We start from the raw sequence: 23,178 nt of genomic DNA on the forward strand, positions 1-23,178 counted from the left end.
TCTTATAATCCACAGGTTTTACTCTTAGAGTGGCAGCAATGGCGATGGACAAAATTCGTCTGGCTTGCCTTGGGCTTGTTGCCATGTTTGTGTTGCTCGTGATTATGGGAGTGGACGTGGGAGGAATCGCAAACGCTGCTGCCCAGCGCTGCAAGTCGGGGTGGTATTGGTATGACAATGGTTGCCACCGTTGCCCGAGGGGGCGCAAAAATCGCTGCTGAAGCCTCTGCTTTTAAGGGGTAAGCGCAATTCTCAATTCAACTCGTAATCTCTATGAGTGCATTGCCAGGGTCTGGAAACAAGAATAAAAAGACACCGGACTGGTAACATGTTTGTGTGGAACAAATAAAATATATTTTTGTTTTTTTCTTTCTCTTTTTGTTTTTTTGTTTTTTCTTTTTTTGCTTCATCTCGAGAGTTTTGAGCTCCCGTGGCAATACTTCCTCATCGTCTAGCAACCTTTCTTCTTGGTTTACAAACTAGAAAATTAAGCTTTTTGGATCAATGGCTATCTTCGTGTTGGGAATGGAACCCATGTTGTGAGACAACCACATGATTTGCAGGTGGAAGTAACTCGCATGATGAAGCCGGCTACGAACGCATTATCGAGCAACATTAGGTTCGAGATAGTCGGAGGACCTCTTTTGTTCCGTTTGGATTCGGTGCCACAGATAATCACGCAAGTAGCAGGATCTCTGGCATCAGTGGCAACTTCCGCCATACCAATACCAGCTTTTCGGGCACCGGTAACAACCATTGTCATACCAGTACCACTGGCAGCGCTTGGCAGCAACCTTTGCGATTCCTCGCATGTCCATTCCCATGGCCACAAACATGGCAAGGCGAACAAGGCAAACCAGGCAAACCAGTTGAGTCTTGCTTTGCTCTATACTCGAAAAGAACAAGAATCCAAGATCTTCTGAAAGGAAACTTGTATTGATTTGATTATGGTTTTTTGTTCTTTTCTCTTGCAGAGTGGCAGCAATGGCGATGGACCAATGGCTGCCACCGTTGCCAGACAAACTGGGATTAGAATAGTTTGAGCTGCGAAATATATTTTCTCTATTAATCTCTAAAGATTAAGCTTGGCTCACGATCAATATAACACTACCAACATTATAATATAGACATGTATCCAGAGCTAGCTAACCAGTGTAGCTACGACAGACTTTGTCAAGTCGATGTGGAAGGACAAATAGCTTTACTTCCGTATTATCGAGAGTACTACGTACTTAGAAAACCAAATTGCCAGCGGATCTGATCCTTCCAAGACCAAGTCTAGCAAACGGCAAAGTTATCCGCGAACAATGCTAGCAGAAACTTGTTAACATAGATTGGCTTTTTCACACCCCAAAAGCTCATTAAAGGGCAGTAATATAGGTATAAATACACTTTTAATTGTGGCTGACAACTTTCCAGAAAACAGACCATATTTATCATTGATAGTCTCAGAGCAGATTTCACACAAGATTCTATAGGACTCCAAAACATTCTCGTTTCGAAGCCACAGTTTTATTCTATGTACTTCTTCACCCATTCGACATTCGCTGGCAGGCCCCAGAGATCACTCACAAACTTTCATTAATTGACGCAACGGCTGCCATTCCAGCGCCACCCACGCTGGCATCGATGGCAGCTGTTGTCATACCAGTACCAATTGCATTGCACGCAGCGAGATCCATTCCAGTACCATCCCCTGCGGCAGCGCTGCGCCACCGCCTTGGTGATCCCCCCGACCTCCACTCCCACCGCCAGGAGCATCACAAACATCACAACCAGGCCCAGGCACACCAATCGAGTCTTGCTGCTTGCCATAGCAATCGGTCAATCGATCGATCGATCGATTGGAATTGGATAAGAAAGAAGGAGCAAACCAAAGCGAAAGAACAAAGGAGCTCTAGAGAGTGTGTGGGGGATTGTAAGAGATGTGCTGTTTATATAGCGTCGAGAGTGTGTGGATAGATACAAAGACCGCGCGGTTCCAGGCCAAAGTCTTTCATTACAATTCGCGCCCACCATTTGAAAAGACTCTTGAATTTGTTAAAATCGGTCGCCACTTGGCATAATCGCCAACGTTGAGTTTTGGACGGTCATGATTGCAGATCTTTTTCTTTTTTTAGATCGATGATCAGGAACGATCAAGCGCAGCGCAGGATTGCTATCGCTTGTCAAGCTCGGCTTCGCAGCATTTGGATTTCTAGGGCTCTTGTTGAAAGAGTGAGGGAGCGGTGGGATGTTCCTCCGCATGGCCTACATTTTATGCGCGGAGTGCTTGTCTCGCATGAGCTCACTCTCACAGGTATTTCTTGTAAGCAACCAAAGGGAACGACTCGAGAGACGGTCCATGAGGTTCAAATATAAAAGGAAAGGGCCTATGAACAAGAGTGCACCCCTTTTTTCAATCGGTTAAGGGTCTTGGGATATTTGGGGTTAAGTGTCCTTGGGTTTGAATAGTACTGGGCTGGGTGACTTCCCGGGAAGTCCAAATTTAAGAGCTTACATTTGGTATCAGAGCGGTCTCAGGTCCGACTCTGTTGGTTGGCTAAGGGAATCGCACCATATGTTGATTGACGTCTGGCTGGAGCGAGGCTCTCAGCTTCCGTTCACGAGGGCGTGAACTTGCAGGGAAGCATAGTGGATTGTAAGTGCCCTCGTGAACTTGCAGGGAAGCATAGTGGATTGTAAGCAACTAAAGGGAACGACTCGAGAGACGGTCCATGAGGTTCAAATATAGAGGGAAAGGGCCCATGAACAAAAGTGCACCCCTTTTTCCAATTGGTTAAGGATCTTTGGGTTTGAATAGTACTGGGTTGGGTGACTTCCTAGGAAATCCAAATTTAGGAGCTTACATTTCTCTCTTAGTTTTTGTTTCCTTAAGGATGTATTTTGTTGTAGGGGTCCTTTTCTGCTCATGGAGATCGCTGTGCTTCTCAAAACACTGGCGCCACTGTCCAGTGGATTACTATCAAAGTGATGAAGTTACCGAAAATCTAAGGAATCCTGGTGAATGAATAACTTACCTAGTCTTGTTCTTGAGTGAATTGATTCTTTTGGTTCCAGCAAAAGGAGAAGAGACTCTCCGCGCAGCGGTTGATTCGGACTTCGTTTTCCTCAAGTGGATCGATTCTACGCTCCCAAAGTTCTGTGGTGGATTCCCGGTCACTACTTCACGCTCAATTATGTCAACGTATGCCCGAGATTGCTGCAGTGATGATAGACTCTCATGCCACAGCCGAGTATTGGAACAACAGGACACAACAGCATCTTGGGTAAGGAATAGAGCCTTCTTTCGATATCTTACGATATGAAAGTGCGTGATAAATCTTTTTAGTTCTCCAGGATAAAGATCCCAAAGGTGCATCTGGGAAATAGCAAACATCTCACGGAAGCAGCGCAAATTCCTCTCGCTCGTCATTTGCTCCGTCAGCATGTAAGAGAATCGCTCAGTATTTCGACCGCGATGTTATGTTCTCCGCGATCAACAGTAAGCTCTACTTAAACTTTTAAGCATGAAAGTCTGAATTTACGTGTATTGCAGGTATTTCCAGAGGCGAAGGCCAGGACCTCTTTCTCAAGGCAGGCCGAAAACTCTAGGGTCTAGTGCTGGAATTTACGCTGTTACAGTCGGAAGCGACTGGATCGGGCAGCCAAAGTTTGAAGCGGAACTGCGAGAGCTTGTCGAGAAGACACCAATGTGTACTTTTAAACTGTTTGACTTAGACCAACGAAAGAATAAGAATATGACTATTGGCTAGCTGTGTAATTCTGTTCATAATTTTTGGTAATATGTTTGTTCCAACTTGGCCTCTCTCGTACAACATGCGTTCGTGTCCACTATTCTAGTACGTTCTTGTGAACTTTAAAGGACAAAACCACATAGACCAGACTCTCCTGGCTTGATTGGGTTTTGGAGCTTGCAGACCAGGCGATTCTTATCTTATCCAAACACCAGTGCCGGCCAAATACCGCCACAATCTAAAAGATAAGTAACATAATTCTTGCTGTTCTGTTTGCTACATAACAACACAGAACTGCCACCCAAGAAAAGCTCAGTGCATAGTGCCTAATCTACTCCAGATGAAATTAAACAGCACAAACACCTTATCGTTTTATTTTAATTAGGATTTAATAATCACAAAAACCCCTCAATTGAACCTCTTACAATTATGGCCACAGCTGTGTCTTGCTAATCACCATTGTCCTCGTGCTTAAATAGCACATTCCCAAACAAAAGTTTGTAGTTGGCTTTACGCTCGCTCTTGGCAGCATAGCAGTCGGCGTTCTTCCCCAATCGTGAAATGACAGAGGACTTTGTCTTTGCTTCTCCCCAGATATAGAATCTAGGTCACCCATGATGGCGGAAAACATCAGAAATCCCAACCGTATTTCTAACATGGAAATTTTAGGGTTCTTCGTTTGCCTTTGCAGGGTCCCCCATGACTTCTTACTTGCAGTAGCAAAAGGGATCTGGTCCTAGTTACACTTGAAGTGAGAACAAATGAAGGTCATAGACATAACATCACCAACATGACAGTAAATATTTATTTTGGTGAGGTAGTATATAGTCGCCCTTGCAACGACCGAGCAAATTTCTACGTGCATTTTTGGCGGACGCACGCCGCATTAGAGTTGGAGACTTGGTCTTGGGAAGGATCAGATTCGTTGACAAATTGGTTCCGATAATAGTACCACAGATAATGGACAAGTAGCAGGCTTCGAATTCTCTGGCTAGTACATAGTACCACGCGGTAATACGGAAAAAAAGCTTTCCAATTTTGTTTTCTTCCGTTCATACCGATCTGACGAAGTCTGTTAGTCAAATCGTAGCTCGACACTGTCATGAAATGGTTACTAACCTGTTCTATATTGACTTCAACAAAATATTGGAGCTAGTCGATCACCAGAAACACTATTCGAATTATAAAAGTCTTCTCCATTACCTCAGCGACTTGACCTATAATGTTGCTCGAGAAATCTCTGGACTGGACATCCTGGTACCATAAAAGCTCGGTAAAGAAAATCACATTCCCCAGTGAGAGCCCTCATCACTTTATTCTATTTAGTTTTTTTTTTTGGCATGATTTCTTACCAGATTTGCCCAATCTCAGTTTCGCCCGCAGTGGCCATTCCGGCTCAAATCATTCTGGCATCGACAGCAGCTTCCATACCGATGCCAGTTTTTCTGGAAACGGTGGCAACTATTGTCATACCAATACCGTCCTCTCTGGCAGCGCTGGGCAGCAACCTTTGCAACTCCTCCGCCCACTCCCATGGCCAGCAGCATCATCACAAACATGACAACAAGCCCAAACCAAATCATGCCTATCGCCATAGCAAGCTTAGTGCTTAGAAGCCTAAGTACTGAGAGTGCAAAGAACGAGCTTTGACCTTCTGGATCTGGATGATGTTTAGAAGAAAGTGGGAAACCTCTCTTGAGAGGCGTGTCTATATACTACAACCGAGCAAGCATTATGTCATGCATTAATCTCACGAGGGAATATGCTAAGTCGTTGCCAGCCGTGGCAGGAGCAAAATAATTTATAGGTGGGAGTGTCTAAAATCACTTCTACTGATCGAGATGGGTACGCTTCTGATCAAGAGCATGCCTCCCAGGCATCAGTCATCCAGGGAATTCGAAGCCTGCTACTTGCCTATTATCTGTGGCACCGAATCAAAAAGGAAGAGTTCCTCTGACTTTCTTGAAATTCTTCCGGATAATGTTGCTCGAGAAAACGTTCGCTCACGCATTAGGTCGAGAATGCGTTCGTGGCCGGCTTCATTTTGCGAGCTCTCAACTTCTTGAAAGTCCAGCTCGGCAAAGAAAATCACGTTGACTGGTGTGGATTCAATCGCTGGCCTTGTCTCTTAGTTCCAGTCCCAACATGAAAGGGCTAATCTTCGAGTTTGCAAATCAAGAAGAACAAAGTCCAAGCAACACAACAAAAGAAGTAAAATGGCACCCAAGAGAAGCGCCTGGAGTCAAAATCAAGTAAACTCTAAATGAAAAATACATCTTTGACTTTCAAGGCCTGGACAATTTATATATATCATTGCTGGACGCAAGGTCATGCATCACAAGTTCCAGACCCTGGCACTGCAGCATGATCAAAGGCAATTACTGTTGATTCTTAACTTGGGCTTCAGTTTGCTTCAAGGTTTCAGTTGCGCCAGTTCCAACCCCTCTGGCAACGGTGTTGTCATACCGATACCACCCCACTGGCAGCGCTGGGCCGCATGCTTGCGATTCCTCCCACGTCGACGCCCATTACCAGGAGCAACACAAACATGCGGATGAGCCCAAGGCCAGCCACACGAATCTTGTCCATCCCCATCGCTATAGACTTCAGTGCCACTGAATGAACAAGAAACAATATCCTAAAGAGTTAAAATCATATAACCTGGAGTTGGATCTTGAGAAAAGAAGACACGACCAGGCAACTTATATTGATTGCTGTAGAGATCAGATTCGACGACAAATTTGTCTGAGTCATATGGAATAGATTTTCCAAAATTAGTAATATATATACATACATACATATACACATACATACATATATATATACATACATATATATATACATACATATATATACATATATATACATATATACATATATATATATATATATATAAATATATAAAAATTATAATTTGACTTAACCAAAGACTTGGAACTCTTGTATGTACACTCACTATAATGGTACCAAAAGCCAGACGCTTTACTCCAGATTTCTGTAACCAGATTCTCTGCTTCAATCTCAATAGTTGGCATTCTTTGTTTATTAGTATATATCTATATATATTTTTTGTCATTCTGTGCACAGCTGTTTAACGTTTTTTGGCTGCCCATATATTAAAAATCCATACATTGCGAACGTTACACAGCAACAACTTTTTTCCCGAAAACACTCCATAATTATCATTGACAGTCTCAGGGCCTGTACATCTCAAAAACTTGAATAGATCTCACACAAGATTCTACAGGACTCCAAAACATTCTCGTTTCGAAGCCACACTCTTATTCTATGACTTGCTCTCCCCCAAAGATATCACTCACAAACTTTGGCGATTCTTCAGCGGCTGCAGCGGCTGCCATTCCAGCGCCACCCGCGCTGGCATCGATGGCAGCTGTTGTCATACCAGTACCAATTGCATTGCACGCAGCGGAATCCATTCCAGTACCATCCTCCACGGCAGCGTTGCGCTACCGCCTTGGTGATGCCCCCGACTTCCACTCCCACCGCCAGGAGCATCACAAACATCACAACAAGGCCCAGGCACACCAATCGAGTCTTGCTGCTTGCCATGATCAATCGATTGATTGGAAGTCTAGGTAGGGATTTGGAGAAGAAAGGAGACAAAGCGAAGGAACTTGAAAGGAGCTCTAGAGTGTGTGTGTGGAGGGATTGTGAGAGATGGGGTATTTATATAGCGTGGAGGTGTGTGGATAGATACAAAGACCGCGCGATTCGAGCCCAAAGTCTTCCATTTCCATTCCCGCCATTTAAAAAGATCTTATATCATGGTCGCCACTTGGCGTAATCGCCAACGTTGAGTTTGGACGGTCAGGATTGCAGATCTTTTCTTTGTTCTTTAGGGCGAGGACGATCGATGATCGGGAATGGGAGGAGCGATTCCGGGCAAGCGCAAGGCGGGATTGCGCTCGCTGCTCAAGCTCGGCGTTGCGGCATTTGGATTTCTCGCCGGGATAGGGCTCTTGGTGGGGAGCTACAGTGTGAGGCATCCGGCTGCTGGGATTTCTGGCGTTGATCGCCGCGATGCTCCTCCGCATGGCCTGCATTTTATGCGGGGAAAGAATGTGGTGCTTGTCTCTCACGAGCTCACCCTCACAGGTATTTCTCTCTTAGCTTTCTCTTCCCGTCTTCATTGGATTTGTTTGTAGGGGGTCCTTTGTTGCTCATGGAGCTCGCTGTGCTTCTCAAAAACGCTGGCGCCACTGTCCAGTGGATGACTATCAACAAGAGAGATGGTGCTGGGAGTGAAGTTACTGACAATCTCGAGCAGAGATTACAAAACAAAGGAATCCTGGTGAGTGAAGAGCTTAGTTTTTTGCTTCTACTCTTGTTCTTGAGTGAATTGATTCTTTGTCAGCTGGTTCCAGCAAAAGGAGAAGAGACTGTCCGCGCAGCGGTTGATTCGGACTTGGTTGTCCTCAACACTGCCGTTGCGGGGAAGTGGATAGATTCTACGCTCAAGGAGTCGGATCAGCAGCGAGTTCTTCCCAAAGTTTTGTGGTGGATTCACGAGATGCGTGGTCACTACTTCACGCTCAATTACGTCAAACATATGCCCGAGGTGGCCGCAGTGATGATCGACTCTCATGCCACGGCCGAGTATTGGAAGAACCGGACACAACAACGTCTCGGGTAAGGAAAAAAAAATCTTCTTTCGATATGAAAGTGTGTGACAAATCGTTTTAGTTCTCCAGGATAAAGATCCCAAAGGTCCACGTCGTGCATCTGGGAAATAGCAAAGATCTCACGGAAGCAGCGGAAAATCCTCTCGCTCGTCATTTGCTCCGTCAGCATGTAAGAGAATCGCTCGGTATTTCGGACCGCGATGTTATGTTCTCCGCGATCAACAGTAAGCTCTAGCCAAAGATTTAAGAGCACGAAAGTCTTAGTTTGTTTGTACTGCAGGTGTTTCCAGAGGCAAAGGCCAGGACCTCTTTCTCAAGGCATTCGCTCAGGCCTTGAAAACTCTGGGGTCTAGTACTGGGATTTACGCTGTTATAGTGGGAAGCGACTGGATCGGGCAGCCAAAGTTTGAAGCGGAGCTGCGAGAGCTTGTCGAGAAGAACGGCATGCAGCACGTAGTTCGATTTGTGAACAAGACGATGAATGTGGTTCCATATCTTGCTGCGTCAGACGTTCTCGTCCAAAACTCTCAGGTTAGTCAGTGCAAGAAAGACGTGTACTCAAACCTTTTGTTTCTTGACGATTGTCCAGGCACGAGGAGAGTGCTTTGGAAGAATTTCAATCGAAGCGATGGCATTCAAGCTTCCCATTCTGGTAGTCTATCGCATCGGCTGTGCGAATGAATCAATCGGCTGATCAACATTTGCCTTCACAGGGTACTGCTGCCGGTGGAACCACGGAGATCGTCGTGGACGGATCCACTGGTTTCCTTCACCAAGTTGGCAAGGAAGGTGTTCCCGACTTAGCCTCCAACATCATCAACCTCTTTCGAGATCCAAAGTTGAGAGCTCGCATGGGTGAAGCGGGCTACAAGCGCGTCCAGGAGCAATTTCTCGAGCAACACATGTCCGAGAGAATAGGAAGAGTTCTCAAGGAAGTGCTGCAGCAGTAGTGACCTCTTCCTTTCGATTCGTGCCGCAGATATTGGACAGCAGCACGTAAGTCGCAGCCTTCTCCGGACTTATGACTGATGCCTGGTTTGCAGCGTGCTTCCCGAGCTGGATATCACGAGAAACTTTGCATGAACCGAGGAGTGTCTGCCACGCCAAGCTGTCGGGGACGAAGGGCATGCTCTCGATCAGCTCTCGGGCGTCCTGCTGCTGCCCGGCTCTCGCAAAGAGATCGACCATGCAGTAGAAGTGATTCTCGTCAGGTTGGATCTGATAGTCGGCTCTCATCTGGTAGAAGTTCTGCAGGGCCTCCTCGACCAGCCCGAGGTGGCTACACGCGTGAATGACACACATGAAGACGATGCCATCCGGCCTCTCTCCCTCGAGCTGCATCGACTGGAAGAGCGAGATGGCCGAGCTCTGGTGCCCCGCCAGCGCGTACCCGGCAATGAGGATCGTCCAGGAGAAGAGGTTCTTGCTGGCCATCGCCTCGAAAGTTCTCATCGCGTCGGCGAGGTGGCCGACGTGAGCGTGCGCCGCCACCATCGCGTTCCACGAGAAGATATCCTGGACCGGCATCGTCTGGAACAACGCTCTCGCCTCAGCCACCATCTTGCTCTGTGCGAAGCCCCCCAGCATCGTGTTCCACGAGATCAAGCTGCAGTGGCTCATCCTCTCCAGCACCGAGCTCGCGTCTTCCATCCTTCCACTCCGGACGTAGCCCGCCATGACCGTGTTCCAGGACACCACGCACCGCCCAGGCATTCTCGCGAAGAACACACCAGCTCGGTCCATATCCCCGGCCTCGGCGTGGACTTGGATCACCAGGTTCCAGGAGCACGAATCATACTGCGGGATCCTCGAGAAGACTGCTTCGGCGTTGCTGGCCAGACCATTTTGGCTGTAGGCGCCGAGGAGAGAGTTCCAAGCCATGGAGTCGCGCTCGGCCATGGTTTCGAAGAAGAGCTCCTCGCAGTCTCTGATATGCCCGCCTTGGGCATATCCCTGGACCATGGCCGTGGAGGCCACCACATTCTTGGCAGGCATGGCGACGTAGAGCTCCCGCGCCTCGTACATATGCCCGGCTTGGGCATACGACGCTAGAACGATCGTCCACGCCACTGGGCTTTGCTCGGGCATCTTCTCCAGCAGAGCTCTCGCGTCTTTCAGCCTCTTCGTCTCCGCCAGCGCCGAGAGCATCGTGATGTAGTCGCCCATGTCGCGCTCCGGCTTGGAGTGGAACATGGCGATGGCGAGATCCAGTCGGCCGTGCTCCGCGTAGCCGTTCATGATCGCGACGCGAGAGATCGCGTCGTGCTGCGGCATCTTCCGGAAGAGGAGCTCGGCCTCGCGGATCCGGCCGGAGTGTGCGTAGCCTCCCAGCATCGCGGTCCAGGACACGACGTTGAGCTGCGGGAAGCGGTCGAAGAGGAGCTTGGCTTGGTCGACTCGATCGTTCCTGGCCTGCGCTTGGAGCATCGCGGACCAGCACACCACGTCCTGCTGTGGCATTCGATCGAAGACGCTCTTGGCCTCGTCCGGCTGGCCCGTGTCGACGAAGCCTTGGAGGATCCCTGTCCACGGGACGATGTCTCTCTCGGGCATCTCTAGGAAGGAGCTCCACGCCACCTCCAGGTCTCCGTTTTGGGCGAATGCCAACACCATCACCGTCCACGAGAGAACGTCTCTCTCGGGCATTCTCCCGAAGATCTCGGTCGCTTGGGCGAGGTCGTTGTTCCTTGCGCTGGATTGCATGAGCTTGGTCCATGCTAGCAGGCCTCTGGACGGCATGGAGTCGAAAAGGAGCTTGGCTTGATCCAAATCCCCGGACCTGGCAAATGCCGTGAGGAGGATGTCCCAGCAGAAGCTCGACGGTGGCGTTGGAATTCGATCAAACAGCTGCTTGGCGAGATCCAGGGACCCGTTGAGAATGTAAGCGTGGACCATGAAGTTGTAAGAGTAGTCGTTTTGCCTGGGAATCCCGTCGAAGACGAGCTTGGCTTCGTCCAGCTTGCCACACTCGCTGTAAACTCTGATGAGAAGATTGCTGAGGAAGGTGTCGTGCCTGTAGGGGCTCTCCAGCATTTGATTGTGGACGCGCTTGGCCATGGAAACATTTTTCGTGACGCAGTAGCTCCGAAGGAGTTTGGCGAAGTAGTCTTGGGTCTCTCGAGTGGACGTGCAGTAGCTTCTCTTGACTCTCATCTACGTGGTTCTGATAGTGTCGAAAACCAGCCCATCAAAACTTTTTCAACTTTTGGATCAACACATGTACCTGGCGACGAATTTAATAGCCATCTTCTCTGTCGAGCTCTTCTTTGTCACTGCTGTTGGCTGGAAATGTGATGAGGAGGTCCTTGTTGTCACGATAGGCTTGGACAAGAGCAGCAGCTTTATAAGCAAAAAAGCCGAGCAGCATGGGAGCAATCTGATAACAAAGCCTTTTAGCTTTCACACAGGAAGTAATCGAGGATCATACCTCCAGTTTGAAGGGAAGATCTTGGCATAACTGAGAAGAGCCCAGCCATAGTCCATAAAATGCAACCACCAGTAGCAACCGTGGGGACGATAGAGCAAAACGAATGCCTTGCAAGTTCTTCTCCACGGAGTCTCTGAGGTCATTGCTAGTGAATCCAATCCTGCATGACACAACCTACAGAGTTGTAACAAGAAAACTTTAGACGTCCTTGCTTACGTCTTTCTTCTCTTCCTTTGTGTGAAAATCTGTGGCACCGTCAGTTCTGACGTCTTGTCAACTTGATTCGCAAGCAATTGCAAGTAGACCCAGCTGAAGGACTAGATTGAGTCGAGGAACGTTAAAGATGAGATGAAATTTTTACCTTCCAAACACACCGATTTCATAGCTGACAGCAGTCTGAAAATCACAAAATATCTTAACAGTACGAAAACGAAGGAGATTGACACACCTCGGTTGATAAAAAAGCGAGACAATAGACACCAGTCACGAGTCCAACGCCAAGTGTTACAAGCGAAAGCTCCCGTTTCAACTACAAAAACACACATTACAACAAGTAAAACCAAATGAGAGACACTCTTACTGCTTCGTAATCCAGCAGGCATTTACGACGAAAATCATCTCTTTCCTTCTCAGCTTCCTGAAAGAGAACTTTCAAAGCCTGGATAATTTGGTGACAATGATATACTCACGAGTAGCTTCTGGTTATAATTCGCAGGAGCAGTAGAATCCAGGCCCAAACTCCAATTCTTGGCCTGACTTAACCTTAGAAATCCACCACTCTCGGAAGAATCATCGTCCGTCTTTGAAAGGAAAAAAATCAGAGGACAGCACGTCATAGAGAGGAGCACTTGCCTTTTGTTTCTCTGCAAGACGAGTCCTGATTTGTTCCAGCTTGGCCTCATCCTCTTCCTGGAGCTCCTTCTTCCACAATATATCCGACGCTCTGGAAATAAAATCCACATTCCCTCTGCGGCTTCGCAAGAATGCCTCAAAGAATTCCTGCGCTGAGAGCCTATCTGCTGGAATCCACGCCAGATCAATCTCGGCAGCGAGAGAAAAAATTCCCACAATGCAGGTACCTGGCGGCTGCTGCTGCGCAATCGCTGCCACGGGAATCGTCCCTCTTCTCCTTCGAGCTGGAAATCGCAGCCGAGAGCACGAGAAATTGGGGCACAACGACGCCATGGTCTCCCAAGAGCCCTAGAATTTGCCCAGACGCTTTGCCGCCTAATAGTGCTTGTGCGTTTGTGGTGGATTTTCGCCGCCATCGGGGCCGTCCATCTCGTCGCCTCGCGGCCGGAATCGGAATCCATCGGTTGGCATATTCCGGAATGGAATGGCGGTGTCGCGACGGATCTATGGCGGGTAATGGCGGGCATTTGCTGCTTTGAAGCCTCGCATTTGCATGGCCCTGGCTATGGCTGTCAAGAGCAAGGCGCCCGACGCCGTGAAGCTCTTTGTAGGTCAGATTCCCAAGCATTTGACGCAGGAGGAGCTCCTTCCAATCTTTGAGGAGGCGGGAGCCGTGTTTGACATCAACATCATCAAGGACAAGTCCACCAAGCAATCGCGAGGTAAAATCTCTAGCCTAGGAGCTAGTGTCATGCTAGAAATTCTTGTTTAGCTTCGAGAGCTTTGTCTCGTTTGTTTCATCGCATTTGGGAATCTTTTCTCTATCTTTTGCTGTGTTTTGGCTGAGATCTTATCGATTTTTCTTCTTCTTCCAGGCTGCTGCTTCCTTACTTACAGCTCGAGATCTGAGGCTGACAATGCCATTGATTTGTTCCACAACAAGAAAACCATCTCTCCGGTAATGGATTTTTTTTCTTTCTTTCTTGTCCGGTTTTTAAGTCGATTTCCAGATTTTGGTCGAGTAGATGAACAGTCCGATGCAAGTAAAATATGCTGACGGCGAGCTGGAGCGTTTAGGTACTGTTTTTCCCGCTCGTGCTTTTCTTCCACACTTGACTTATAGTTCTGGTCTTCTCAGAGCACAAACTCTTCATTGGAATGCTACCAAAATCCGTCACGGAGGCCGAAGTCCGTGATGTGTTCTCGGAGTATGGAAACATCAAGGAGCTACAAGTCATCAAAGGTTCCCAGCAAACTGCTAAAGGCAAGTTTTACTCGTGCTCTTGGGACTTTAGCTGATATCATCGTTGCTTCTCGATTCCCAGCTTGCGCGTTTTTGAAGTATGAGACGAGGGAGGAGGCCGCCGGTGCTGTGGAGGCCTTGAACGGAATTTACAGAATGGAGGTAGCTTGAGAAGTTGTCGTGATGGTATATTATATTCAGCGCTTTCAGGGTGCGTCTTCTGCCTTGGTGGTGAAATGGGCCGACACGGAGAAAGAAAGGCAAGCTCGAAAGATGCAAAAGTCTCAAACGCTATCTCCTGCAACGAACGGTGCTTTGGCCGCTCCTTTGCCACAGCAACCTGCGTCTGCGTCATTCGGACCTCTTCCATTGGCGACACCTCAGTTTAATGGATTTGCGTATCAGGTATGTGTCCATTCATATATTCTCTACGTTTCACAATCCACCTACAGGCTTCAACATACGGGATTGTTCCTTACCCAGCCTCTAGCCTTCAGAACCAGCCACTAATCTCTGGAATGACAACAGGAACCACTCAATCTCTACCAGGAACACTCTCCGACATAGGATCGGGGGTTTTGACTCCTGTTCAGCCTGCTGGATATGTAAACAGTGCTTTCTCCAACGTTGCTGGACGACAATATCCATTAGCATATCAAGGAGCTTTGCTGGGACAAGCATATGCGGGTGCCACTACTACAGCCGTTGTCGGCTATAACTCCACTCCAGTCGCTCCAAAAGCTAAAGCCAGCATTACTCCTCAAGCTGAAGGTACTTTTCTCGGCTTGTTGTTTGTTTTTGTTTTTCTAGAGTTCCAAATTGTTTTCTCTATTTTTTTGTTTTCCAGGTCCACCGGGGGCAAATCTGTTTATCTACCACATTCCTGCCGAGTTTGGTGATTCAGAACTCTCCACAGCATTTGCGTCTTTTGGAAACGTAATCAGCGCCAAAGTATTTGTCGACAAAACGACCGGAATCAGCAAGTGTTTTGGTAATGAGCCTTGTTCTTCGCTGCGATGTTTACTAAATCCTCCCTGTGCGTCTTTTGTAGGATTCGTCAGCTATGACTCGCCAGAGGCTGCTCAATCAGCCATCAATGTCATGAACGGGTTTCAATTAAGTGGAAAGCGGCTGAAAGTTCAGCTCAAGCGAGACAACAAACCAAACAAGCCATATTGAGAAAAACGTTTGTGAAGGTAAGCGAAAGGTAAGCAAATAACAGACAGAAGCTGGCTGACGCGCAGTTCTTTGTTTTGCAGTGGTTTGTTGATTGACAGTCACACCAAGTTTGGCTGACAAGAACCCGACTATCAGCTAAGGTGGGCAGTGTTTTGTATCCTGTGAGCAAATTATCGTTGCAATCCCTTGACTTGTATCATACCAGCATTTAGTTTGCTTGGCAAACTGCATTGTCTTGTGCTATTGCTGTAATCGCTTCAATTGGAGTTTTATCTATTTCGTGCGTGTCCTGTTTTTGTTGACTTTGTGTCCCAAGTTTTTCTTTTCTCTTTTCCTAGTTTTGTCATTGCAGCGACAGTGTTGTTCATGAAGATTTTGTAGTGACAATCGCCAAAGGCTCAACTTCGTAAGCATTGTCTTGGTTTTTCTAGTGTGATGCGGGCTCTCGGATTTGTTTCAGGTGTGCGCTGGCCCAGTGCTGTTTTCCTGGTTTCTGGAATTTTTGCCGCTCTCACAGCTCCGCATTCTAACGAGTTTTTCCAATCCCTGCAGGAAAATCCTTGATGATAAGTTTTGGGTGGAGATGATGGTGTCCTCGTTTATGAGGTGATTTGAGAAAAACAAACAGGTACTCTTTCTAATGCTACTCCATTAATCTCAGCTTTACTCTTTCTTCCAGTCTTTGGTCTTACACGACTGCTACCAAAATCTCCGCGTTGTCAAGAACAGATCTCAGCTCAACTCATCACGAGAAATGGTAAACAAAACTAGCGTTTTTTCTTTTCTGGAATTTTGCCGCTCTCACAGCTCCACATTCTAACGAGCTTTTGCAATCCCTTGGGTGGAGAGGAACTTATCCTCCTTTGTGAGGTGATTCTCTAATGCTACTCCATTTTACTCTTTCTTTCCAGTCTTTGGTCTTACACGACTGCTACCAAAATCTCCGCGTTGTCAAGAACAGATCTTAGCTCAACTCATCACGAGAAATGGTAAACAAAACTAGTGTTTTTCTTTCTGTTCTGGAATTTTGCCGCTCTCACAGCTCCACATTCTAACGAGCTTTTGCAATCCCTGTAGGATAAGTTTTGGGTGGAGAGGAACTTATCCTCGTTTGTACGAGATTTGACAAGAACAAACAGGTTCTCTCTATGCTACTCCATTACTCTCAGCTTTACTCTTTCTTTCTAGTCTCTGATCTTACACGACTGCTCCGCGTTGTCAAGGACAGATCTTAGCTCAACTCATCACGAGAAATGGTAAGCTAGCGTTTTTTTTTGTTTCGTTCGCTCGTGAAACACTCTTATGGACGAAACAAAACAAGGAGACTCCATCCATCGAATTTAATGAGAGTTCCTCGTTGACAGAAGAACTGACAATCGATCACTGGGGAAACTCCCATTAGTTTGGAGCTTCTCTCCAATCTTAACGAATTTTAACGCTCCAAGACTACCGTTGTGTGGCGTTTTTGCTTGACCGGATTCGAACCGGCGACTCTTTAATGTCAAAAGAGGCCAACGGCTCCTTCTCGGCTGGCCTGGTCTACACGGAGGAAGCTCGTAAGATACGAGGGTTTCTTGGTTTTTCTAGAAGAGAGCTTTCTCTCGCCAATCTTCCTAGATCTCTGGAGGGGCTCATTCATCGCGCGCGCCAGCGACCGATTCAACGCTGCTGTCAAGGCGGCTTGCGGCTTAGGGTTTTCGATGAGATTTCGCCTCGCCAAGGGGTTTCTAGCAGGGATTGATGGACAGGGACAGAGTCTGGGCGATATTTCTCGTCGCCGTGGTTCTATCGATCGCTCACGCGGCAGCGGCTTCGATCGGCAAAGAATGTGATGCTAGAGCAGTGAATTGCGAGGCCACGGTTGCCGAGGGAGCTTCGCTGCGCTGGAATTTCCTAAGAACAGTCGAGGTATGTGTTCCCGAGATATAATAATTGTCTTCCTTGTTCTTAGTCTCTCTCTAGAGAATGCGCGTTTGATCTGCTCTTTCTTGCCAGGTCAATCGAAGGCTCAAAGTCCCATTCGTTAGATGGCCTTTCGGACAAGACGATGCGGTATCGCCAGCTCCAGCTCCATCCTCAAGCGGTGACGGCTTAGACGAAGCCAGCATTCCAGGCCGTGTACCTCCGCCGGCTCCAGCTATGCCAGGTACTCGATCGTTCTCACAGGCAAGTCCTCCCAACTCTGTGACAAGCCTCGCAAGCTCGTCCAGCCCTTCGCGTGCTGCGGCAGTGGCCGTGGCAGTTCCCATTACGGTGGTGGCTACGTTGATCGTGGTGGGAGTTTTGTTCTTCTGCTACCGCAAGTTTAGAACGCCCAAGCTGGTCCCGGATGAGAACAGCCACAGCAACGAGAAGGACGTGAATCCGCTGATCCCACCAAAGGGTCTATACTGGAGCGAGAATTCGGACGAGGGAGCTCGTCGGCCACCTCCGCATCACCGGCTTCCTCCAGTTCCGTCGAAGGGAAATCAGTTTGATACTTCCGGACTGTCCACGCCTACGTCTGTGTCGGTGCTACGTGCTTCACACTCGGTTCCACCAGCGAAGACAGCGGTCCTTCCGCCACCTCCGTCTCACTATCGCCCGAAAGCTGGAACTCGGTTTTCTAGAGACTATGATCTGGATCAACCCGGGGAACGAGAGCAAGCCGGTGCTCGATCTAATTCGAGATACAGTGATTTGGCAGACGAAGAAGAAGGGACTACGGCTGGTGTTTCGAAAGCGGAGCAAGCCATGCACGCATTGCCGGCTCAAGTATCAAACAGGCGATCGTCTGCTGCTAGATACGATCAAGTGACAAAAAGCCGGGAAGGAATGCAGGCTTTCTTACCGCCGGCGGCGCCTCCTCCTCCTCTACCCGTGCCACCACCACGAGGACCTCCGCCAGGACCGTCACCTCCGCCTCCACCACCACCGGGGCCGCTACAACCACGTCCAGGGCCTCCACGTCCAGCACCACCACCGCCACCTCCACCACCTGGACCACGTCCATCACCACCACCACCACCTCCACCACCTGGACCACGTCCATCACCACCACCACCACCGCCACCTCCTGGCCCGCGTCCAGCACCAGCACCAGCACCACCGCCACCACCTGGGCCGCGTCCGTCGCCACCACCACCACCGCCACCTCCTGGCCCGCGTCCATCACCACCACCGCCACCACCTGGGCCGCGTCCGTCGCCACCACCACCACCTCCAGGGCCACCTCGGCCACCTCCACCACCAGGCTCGAGAGCTCCGCCACCACCTCCACCGGGTCCAAGGCCTCCGGGGCCGCCACCACCACCCGGTCCGCCGCCGCCGCCAGGTTTGAGAGGCCCTCCACCGCCTCCAGGTCCGCCAGGTGCGCCGCCTCCTGGCCCTCCTGCATTTGGCAAGCCAAAGCTTACGGTTGGGACATCCTCACCTTCAGAGGCCAAGACAGCTCAGAAGTTGAAACCACTTTTCTGGGACAAGATCAAGGCCAATCCAGATCACTCCATGGTGTGGAACAACATCAGTGGCTCGTTTGAGTAAGTAGACGCGCAGTGTTTTCGTTGTTGCTGTTATCTGACCGTTGGAATTGTACAACAGAGTTGACGAAGAGATGATGGAGTCTCTGTTTGGCCTCGCTGCACCGCCTGCTGGTGGCAAGCTGGCAGGAGCTTCTCGTGCGCCGGCTCAACCAAAGAAAGAACAGCTTATTGACGCAAGGAAAGCTCATACCATGGCAATTCAGCTTCGTGCTCTAGGATTAAGAAAAGAAGAAGTAAAAGACGCATTGTTGGAAGGTTAGTGTTTTTCTTTTTCCTAGTTGCATTTATATTATGAAAGACTAATGCTCTTTTGGCAACAGGTGACGGCCTCTCTGTCGAATCACTGGAGGCATTGACGAAGATGGCACCCACCGATGAAGAGGAACGCAGGTTGCGGAATTTCAAGGGAAACTTTGCCGAATTGACCTTGGCGGAGCAATTCCTTTTGCGCATTATTGAAGTTCCTTTCGCATTCCAACGGCTTCAAAGTATGCTGTTCAAAGAGCAGTTTGAGGACGAGCTCTTGCAAGTCGAGGATTCTCTAAAGATTTTCAAGGTACGTTTGTTTTTTCTCTTTCTCATTGTAATAACAATCTTCGTCTCTTACAGACTGCATGCGTTGAGCTCAAAGGCAGCCCGTCCTTGAAGAAGCTACTACAAGTCGTCCTGAGAATTGGCAACCGGATGAACGTGGGAACATTCAGGGGCGATGCCCAGGCTTTCAAGCTCAACTCGCTCCTGAAGCTCTCGGACGTCAAAAGCGTCGATGGCAAGACCTCATTACTCCATTTCATCGTCCAGGAGGTAGTCCGGGCGGAGAACGCACAGGCCCGCAAGTCTCCCACCGCGCAAAGCCCGGCTCGTACATCCTCCTTCATGCTCGACAACAAACAGGTGGAGCTCGACAAAGCCGGGCGACAGGACATGCAAGACGACTTGAAGCAGATTGGCACGCAAGTCATCCTGGGGATCAACGCGGAGCTGGAGAACGTCCGGAAGGCAGATGGGCAGGATTTCGACACGCTCAAGAACTCCGTGTTCAAGCTGGTTACTGGGCTCCAAAGCCTCGAGAAGAGCCTGGCGGCGTTGCGAGACACGGCACCATCGTCGCGGGAGAAGGGAGAGGAGGAGGAGGAGGAGGAGGAGGACGTGTTCCTGGACGTGATGACCAAGTTTATGTCACGGTCCGTGAGCAGCGTGGAGAGGGTCAAGCAGGAGTATGACACGGTGCTGGTGGCGGTGAAGAAGCTCAACGTCTACTTCGATGGCGATGCCAAGAAGGACGACGCCACCGCGTTCCAGATCTTCCACATCGTCAGCCAGTTCATCGTGATGCTGGAGCGAGCGTGCGCGGACACATTCGGCAAGAAGAAATGAGCAAGCCAAGCAAGATCATCGATATCTTTCTTCTAGCGAGCCCAGCAAGGTCATCCATAAGTTTCTTCGCGCCGAGCAAGATCATCTATATCTTTCTTCGTACGGTGGAAGCTTGGGATCGCTTCCGAGCGACCGAAGAGGATCGACGAAATCACCATCGACGTGATCCTTGAGGACAAACTCTCGTCATTCTCGCCAGATTCATTGGAAGATCACCCAAGAACCACTGGTCAAACTCCCTGGACCGGCTCTCGTTGACCTTTGACCGATATAAACTTGGCTACTTCTATATTATGTGAAGAGAAGCTCTTAAGCGAGGAAGAGTGATGAAGTAGTGGCGTTTGGGCTTGAGAATTCCTGGATGTTGGGCACGGCTGGGAAGCTCTTAGTGGGGATGGAGGTGATGGCCGCCACTAACGCCACCACCACGCAAAAACAAGTCACCATTGTGAACAGCACGTAAAGATATGCTCGCCAGGCTTTATCTTTGCCGCTGTTCTTGTGGAGAGAGTGTGCCTCGGCCATCACTGTGGAGATTGTAGCCATGCTATCTACGAATCCTCCCTGGAAAGCGTCCACTGTTGCTACTAGCACGATCGCTGCTGGGTCCTGGAAAAACAAGAAAGTGAGTCGCACACATTTTAGCAGCGAATATAGGAAGACATCACACCGCCGTGTCCGTGGCGGGGGAGAACTTCCCAGTGTACTGCAAAAGAGCGCGTTAGGACGTACCGTTATCTTTACGAGAAGGAGTCCTGGCGTGGCGAGCGAGGATAAGAGATTAGCGAGCAAAGTTCCCAAAGGAAAGAGCTCTAGCTTGCAATGATCGTTGAGCTTCACGGAGAGCGCGTGCCTTGTCCATGCTCCCAGTGGCGCGACGAGGCAGGCGAGCCAGAGTTTTCTTCTTGGGTGATCGAGCACGGCCAGGACTGCGACGAGAAGCCACAGAGAAGTGGCGGCCACGGACTTGCTGGGCTCTGCAAAAATCTTCTTCTTCTTCTTCTTCTCGGGAGCGACGGTGGACGATCCAAATGCGTCGTGGAACATGAGACCGGTGTCGAGGCCGATCTTGTAAGAGATGTAAGCGAGCTCGAGACCTGCATTACATATGTGCACACATGGTTTGCAGTGCTCAAGAGTCTTTCCATGAGCTTGATAGCAGTGTTACCTGTGATGAAACTCGAGAGGGCGAAGAACCAGTTCCCGTTGAGAGCGCTGGTAGCCATAGCTTGGTTCCAAAACGCAAGACTGGTTACACTGTCAAACACGACTTGGAGAGATGTGTTGCTGTTGGTGAAGAATCCAACCAGGAAGCAGCCCAGCTGAGGATCAAAGCCAGATACCATGGATCATAGAGAAGCTCTTATACCGACTTAAGTTACCATGTTGGCTGGGATTTGTCTGAAAGGAGCCTCCAGCTGGGAAGAGAGTGCTTGGTATAACCCATTCTTGATCACTACCTGAAAGAGCAAGTCTGAGAATGGTGCACTAGCGATCGAGAGAGAGAGAGAGAGCTACTGGGCTTCTGGGTGAGATAAGAGAAGGGAGAAAGATACCCCAAAGACTCCAGAGACGATGGAGACGAAGGAGTTTACTTGAGTGATCTACACAAGAACAAAGTTAGATCAGTGGAAGAAAGAGCTTGCCGCTGGGAGAAGAACTCACCTGGTGTTGGTCTTGTTCCATCTTCTTCCACACTCCAAGGAAGAGCAGCCGGACCGGCTTATCCGGTGGAGTAAGGAGCTAGTGGAGGAGTCAGCTATAAAAGAGAAAAATCGTTTTTTTTATAAAAAAATGAAAAACAGCAATTGCTAATGTCTTCCTTGAATGCTTTAAGGCTTGGGGCAAGGCAGAATCTGTGGGTGGTCCGGCATCTCCCTTTTGCTGGGTGGGGATCACTCAATGGGTACTGCTTCTTTATTCGTACTGTAAATGCGAAGATTGATATATCACCCGAGAAAAGATATGCAAATCCAGTGGCAGTGTCAGTGCTTGGATCGTTCATTTGAGGCTATTTGCACTCACATTGTGTTGTTGTGATCATGCCAAGTTAGCTTGAGAATGTCAACCTGGAAGTTCAAGCGATTAGTAACCTAGAAAAGCTTAAAAGTTGGATCTTTGTTAGAATCTCTTTCGTACAATAACGAGGTGGGTGAGAATTGACACCATTATGGAAGTTTGTTGACCACATTATAATGAATAGTATGCTTGTAGTTTTCACATCATGTTCACCAAGAAGCAAAAAAGCTGGGAAAGGTAAAAACAGTCCAAGATGTAACTTGTAATGGAGAGTAGCCATGTGGTTGCTAAAGTATAGGTAATAATGCTTGAGGAATCCAGAGTGTTGAAATAATGTCTTCTATTTTTCACCTTTGGAAGGCACAATCCTCTTTATAGCTGCTTGCAGGAACGAGCACCACTCCAGCAGCCAAGCAGGAATTTGTGGTTAGAATTAAGGATAATTTTGCTGTAACACTTATTTTAGAATTTTTAGAGCCTTTTTTGCACCAATCTTTACCCTTAAATGTTTATTTAAACAATATATAAAATAATTTTTCCAAAAACTGTGAGAATATACGTGATAATAATCATAACAACTTTAATATATATTTATATATATTTATTGTCACATGTTTGTTATTTATCTCTATTTATTAAGCCATATATTTACCACTATGACCACCACTGGAATTGAACCTTAAACCTCTATTCATGGGACTTAAACTCAAGACCTACTATGCACATCGATAGGCATCTAGAATTAGCATGCACCCATACTTAAACTAACTTTTTGGATTAGGTTGGGGTTGACCAAATTAGTTTCTAGAGCCTCTATACAAGTAAAAATTTGTATTTAAAGTGTTCAATATAAATTCATTTTTTAAAATTATTTTAGTATTTTATTAGTAGTTTTGTTCTCTTTTAATAATGAGCTCCAGATAGTTTGAACATTTTGATATTAATAGCTTCCCCAAATCATCTACTACAACTCTAATTGGATTTTGATACTTTAGGGAAGTCATATCAAACATTAGAGCAATCCAATACAACACTTCACTTGCAAATTATTTAGCATTCCAAGCCAAAGATTGGTATACTAACAAAGTTCAATAGTACATAATTTGAATTCCATGGTTTTCATGTCAAGTAAAGCTTTGAATCACTATATACCCTAGCCAATATTCCACCCTGACTTCTT

At 48.1% G+C, this 23,178-nt stretch overlaps 5 protein-coding genes and 1 long non-coding RNA gene across 6 annotated transcripts; 4 read left to right on the forward strand and 2 right to left on the reverse strand.

The window, feature by feature from the left end:
- Positions 1–365, forward strand: LOC112348188. Its single transcript, XR_002992978.1, has 2 exons — positions 1–239; positions 290–365. It is a non-coding gene; the product is annotated as an uncharacterized LOC112348188 (long non-coding RNA).
- A 7,243-nt stretch (positions 366–7,608) lies between these two features.
- On the forward strand, positions 7,609–9,597 carry LOC9629384. The gene is made up of 8 exons (XM_002975215.2): positions 7,609–7,853; positions 7,904–8,049; positions 8,113–8,387; positions 8,450–8,604; positions 8,661–8,911; positions 8,970–9,032; positions 9,094–9,376; positions 9,424–9,597. The coding sequence occupies exons 1-7, from the start codon at positions 7,622–7,624 to the stop codon at positions 9,328–9,330; spliced, it is 1,359 nt and encodes a 452-aa protein (XP_002975261.1). The 5' UTR covers positions 7,609–7,621; the 3' UTR covers positions 9,331–9,376; positions 9,424–9,597.
- LOC9629632 (pentatricopeptide repeat-containing protein At4g02750) lies at positions 9,059–12,286 on the reverse strand. Its single transcript, XM_024680277.1, has 6 exons — positions 12,256–12,286; positions 12,169–12,203; positions 12,024–12,116; positions 11,808–11,967; positions 11,604–11,756; positions 9,059–11,543 (listed from the first exon to the last, which is right to left on the reverse strand). Exon 6 carries the CDS (start codon positions 11,531–11,533, stop codon positions 9,308–9,310), a length of 2,226 nt encoding a protein of 741 aa, XP_024536045.1. The 5' UTR covers positions 11,534–11,543; positions 11,604–11,756; positions 11,808–11,967; positions 12,024–12,116; positions 12,169–12,203; positions 12,256–12,286; the 3' UTR covers positions 9,059–9,307.
- A 938-nt stretch (positions 12,287–13,224) lies between these two features.
- Positions 13,225–14,073, forward strand: LOC9629633 (RNA-binding protein BRN1). Its single transcript, XM_024680236.1, has 3 exons — positions 13,225–13,381; positions 13,535–13,617; positions 13,798–14,073. The coding sequence occupies exons 1-3, from the start codon at positions 13,225–13,227 to the stop codon at positions 14,071–14,073; spliced, it is 516 nt and encodes a 171-aa protein (XP_024536004.1).
- A 1,088-nt stretch (positions 14,074–15,161) lies between these two features.
- Positions 15,162–20,300, forward strand: LOC9629386 (formin-like protein 8). Its single transcript, XM_024680237.1, has 11 exons — positions 15,162–15,541; positions 15,634–15,709; positions 15,761–15,838; positions 15,889–16,070; positions 16,159–16,220; positions 16,270–16,989; positions 17,077–18,044; positions 18,321–18,599; positions 18,661–18,857; positions 18,923–19,158; positions 19,212–20,300. Exons 6-11 carry the CDS (start codon positions 16,822–16,824, stop codon positions 19,977–19,979), a joined length of 2,616 nt encoding a protein of 871 aa, XP_024536005.1. The 5' UTR covers positions 15,162–15,541; positions 15,634–15,709; positions 15,761–15,838; positions 15,889–16,070; positions 16,159–16,220; positions 16,270–16,821; the 3' UTR covers positions 19,980–20,300.
- LOC9629387 lies at positions 20,240–21,984 on the reverse strand. The gene is made up of 7 exons (XM_002975334.2): positions 21,907–21,984; positions 21,645–21,722; positions 21,536–21,583; positions 21,362–21,439; positions 21,148–21,301; positions 20,712–21,076; positions 20,240–20,588 (listed from the first exon to the last, which is right to left on the reverse strand). The coding sequence occupies exons 1-7, from the start codon at positions 21,982–21,984 to the stop codon at positions 20,289–20,291; spliced, it is 1,101 nt and encodes a 366-aa protein (XP_002975380.2). The 3' UTR covers positions 20,240–20,288.
- Positions 21,985–23,178: the final 1,194 nt, after the last annotated feature.

This window comes from Selaginella moellendorffii, unplaced genomic scaffold (genome assembly GCF_000143415.4).
Source record: "Selaginella moellendorffii unplaced genomic scaffold, v1.0 SELMOscaffold_27, whole genome shotgun sequence".
NCBI lineage: Eukaryota > Viridiplantae > Streptophyta > Lycopodiopsida > Selaginellales > Selaginellaceae > Selaginella > Selaginella moellendorffii.

Bases quoted from the DNA above. Each gene is read 5' to 3' on its own strand.
- LOC9629384 (XM_002975215.2), top strand. From the start codon at position 7,622: ATGGGAGGAGCGATTCCGGGCAAGCGCAAGGCGGGATTGCGCTCGCTG. The intron at 8,050-8,112 runs GTGAGTGAAGAG...ATTCTTTGTCAG, and splicing joins TACAAAACAAAGGAATCCTG to CTGGTTCCAGCAAAAGGAGA. The intron at 8,605-8,660 runs GTAAGCTCTAGC...TTTGTACTGCAG, and splicing joins TATGTTCTCCGCGATCAACA to GTGTTTCCAGAGGCAAAGGC.
- LOC9629632 (XM_024680277.1), bottom strand. From the start codon at position 11,533: ATGAGAGTCAAGAGAAGCTACTGCACGTCCACTCGAGAGACCCAAGAC.
- LOC9629633 (XM_024680236.1), top strand. From the start codon at position 13,225: ATGGCTGTCAAGAGCAAGGCGCCCGACGCCGTGAAGCTCTTTGTAGGT. The intron at 13,382-13,534 runs GTAAAATCTCTA...TTCTTCTTCCAG, and splicing joins GTCCACCAAGCAATCGCGAG to GCTGCTGCTTCCTTACTTAC. The intron at 13,618-13,797 runs GTAATGGATTTT...TGGTCTTCTCAG, and splicing joins ACAAGAAAACCATCTCTCCG to AGCACAAACTCTTCATTGGA.
- LOC9629386 (XM_024680237.1), top strand. From the start codon at position 16,822: ATGGACAGGGACAGAGTCTGGGCGATATTTCTCGTCGCCGTGGTTCTA. The intron at 18,600-18,660 runs GTAAGTAGACGC...ATTGTACAACAG, and splicing joins AACATCAGTGGCTCGTTTGA to AGTTGACGAAGAGATGATGG. The intron at 18,858-18,922 runs GTTAGTGTTTTT...TTTTGGCAACAG, and splicing joins AAAAGACGCATTGTTGGAAG to GTGACGGCCTCTCTGTCGAA.
- LOC9629387 (XM_002975334.2), bottom strand. From the start codon at position 21,984: ATGAACGATCCAAGCACTGACACTGCCACTGGATTTGCATATCTTTTC. The intron at 21,723-21,906 runs GTACGAATAAAG...CTCCTCCACTAG, and splicing joins TATCAATCTTCGCATTTACA to CTCCTTACTCCACCGGATAA. The intron at 21,302-21,361 runs GTAACTTAAGTC...TTTGATCCTCAG, and splicing joins GACAAATCCCAGCCAACATG to CTGGGCTGCTTCCTGGTTGG.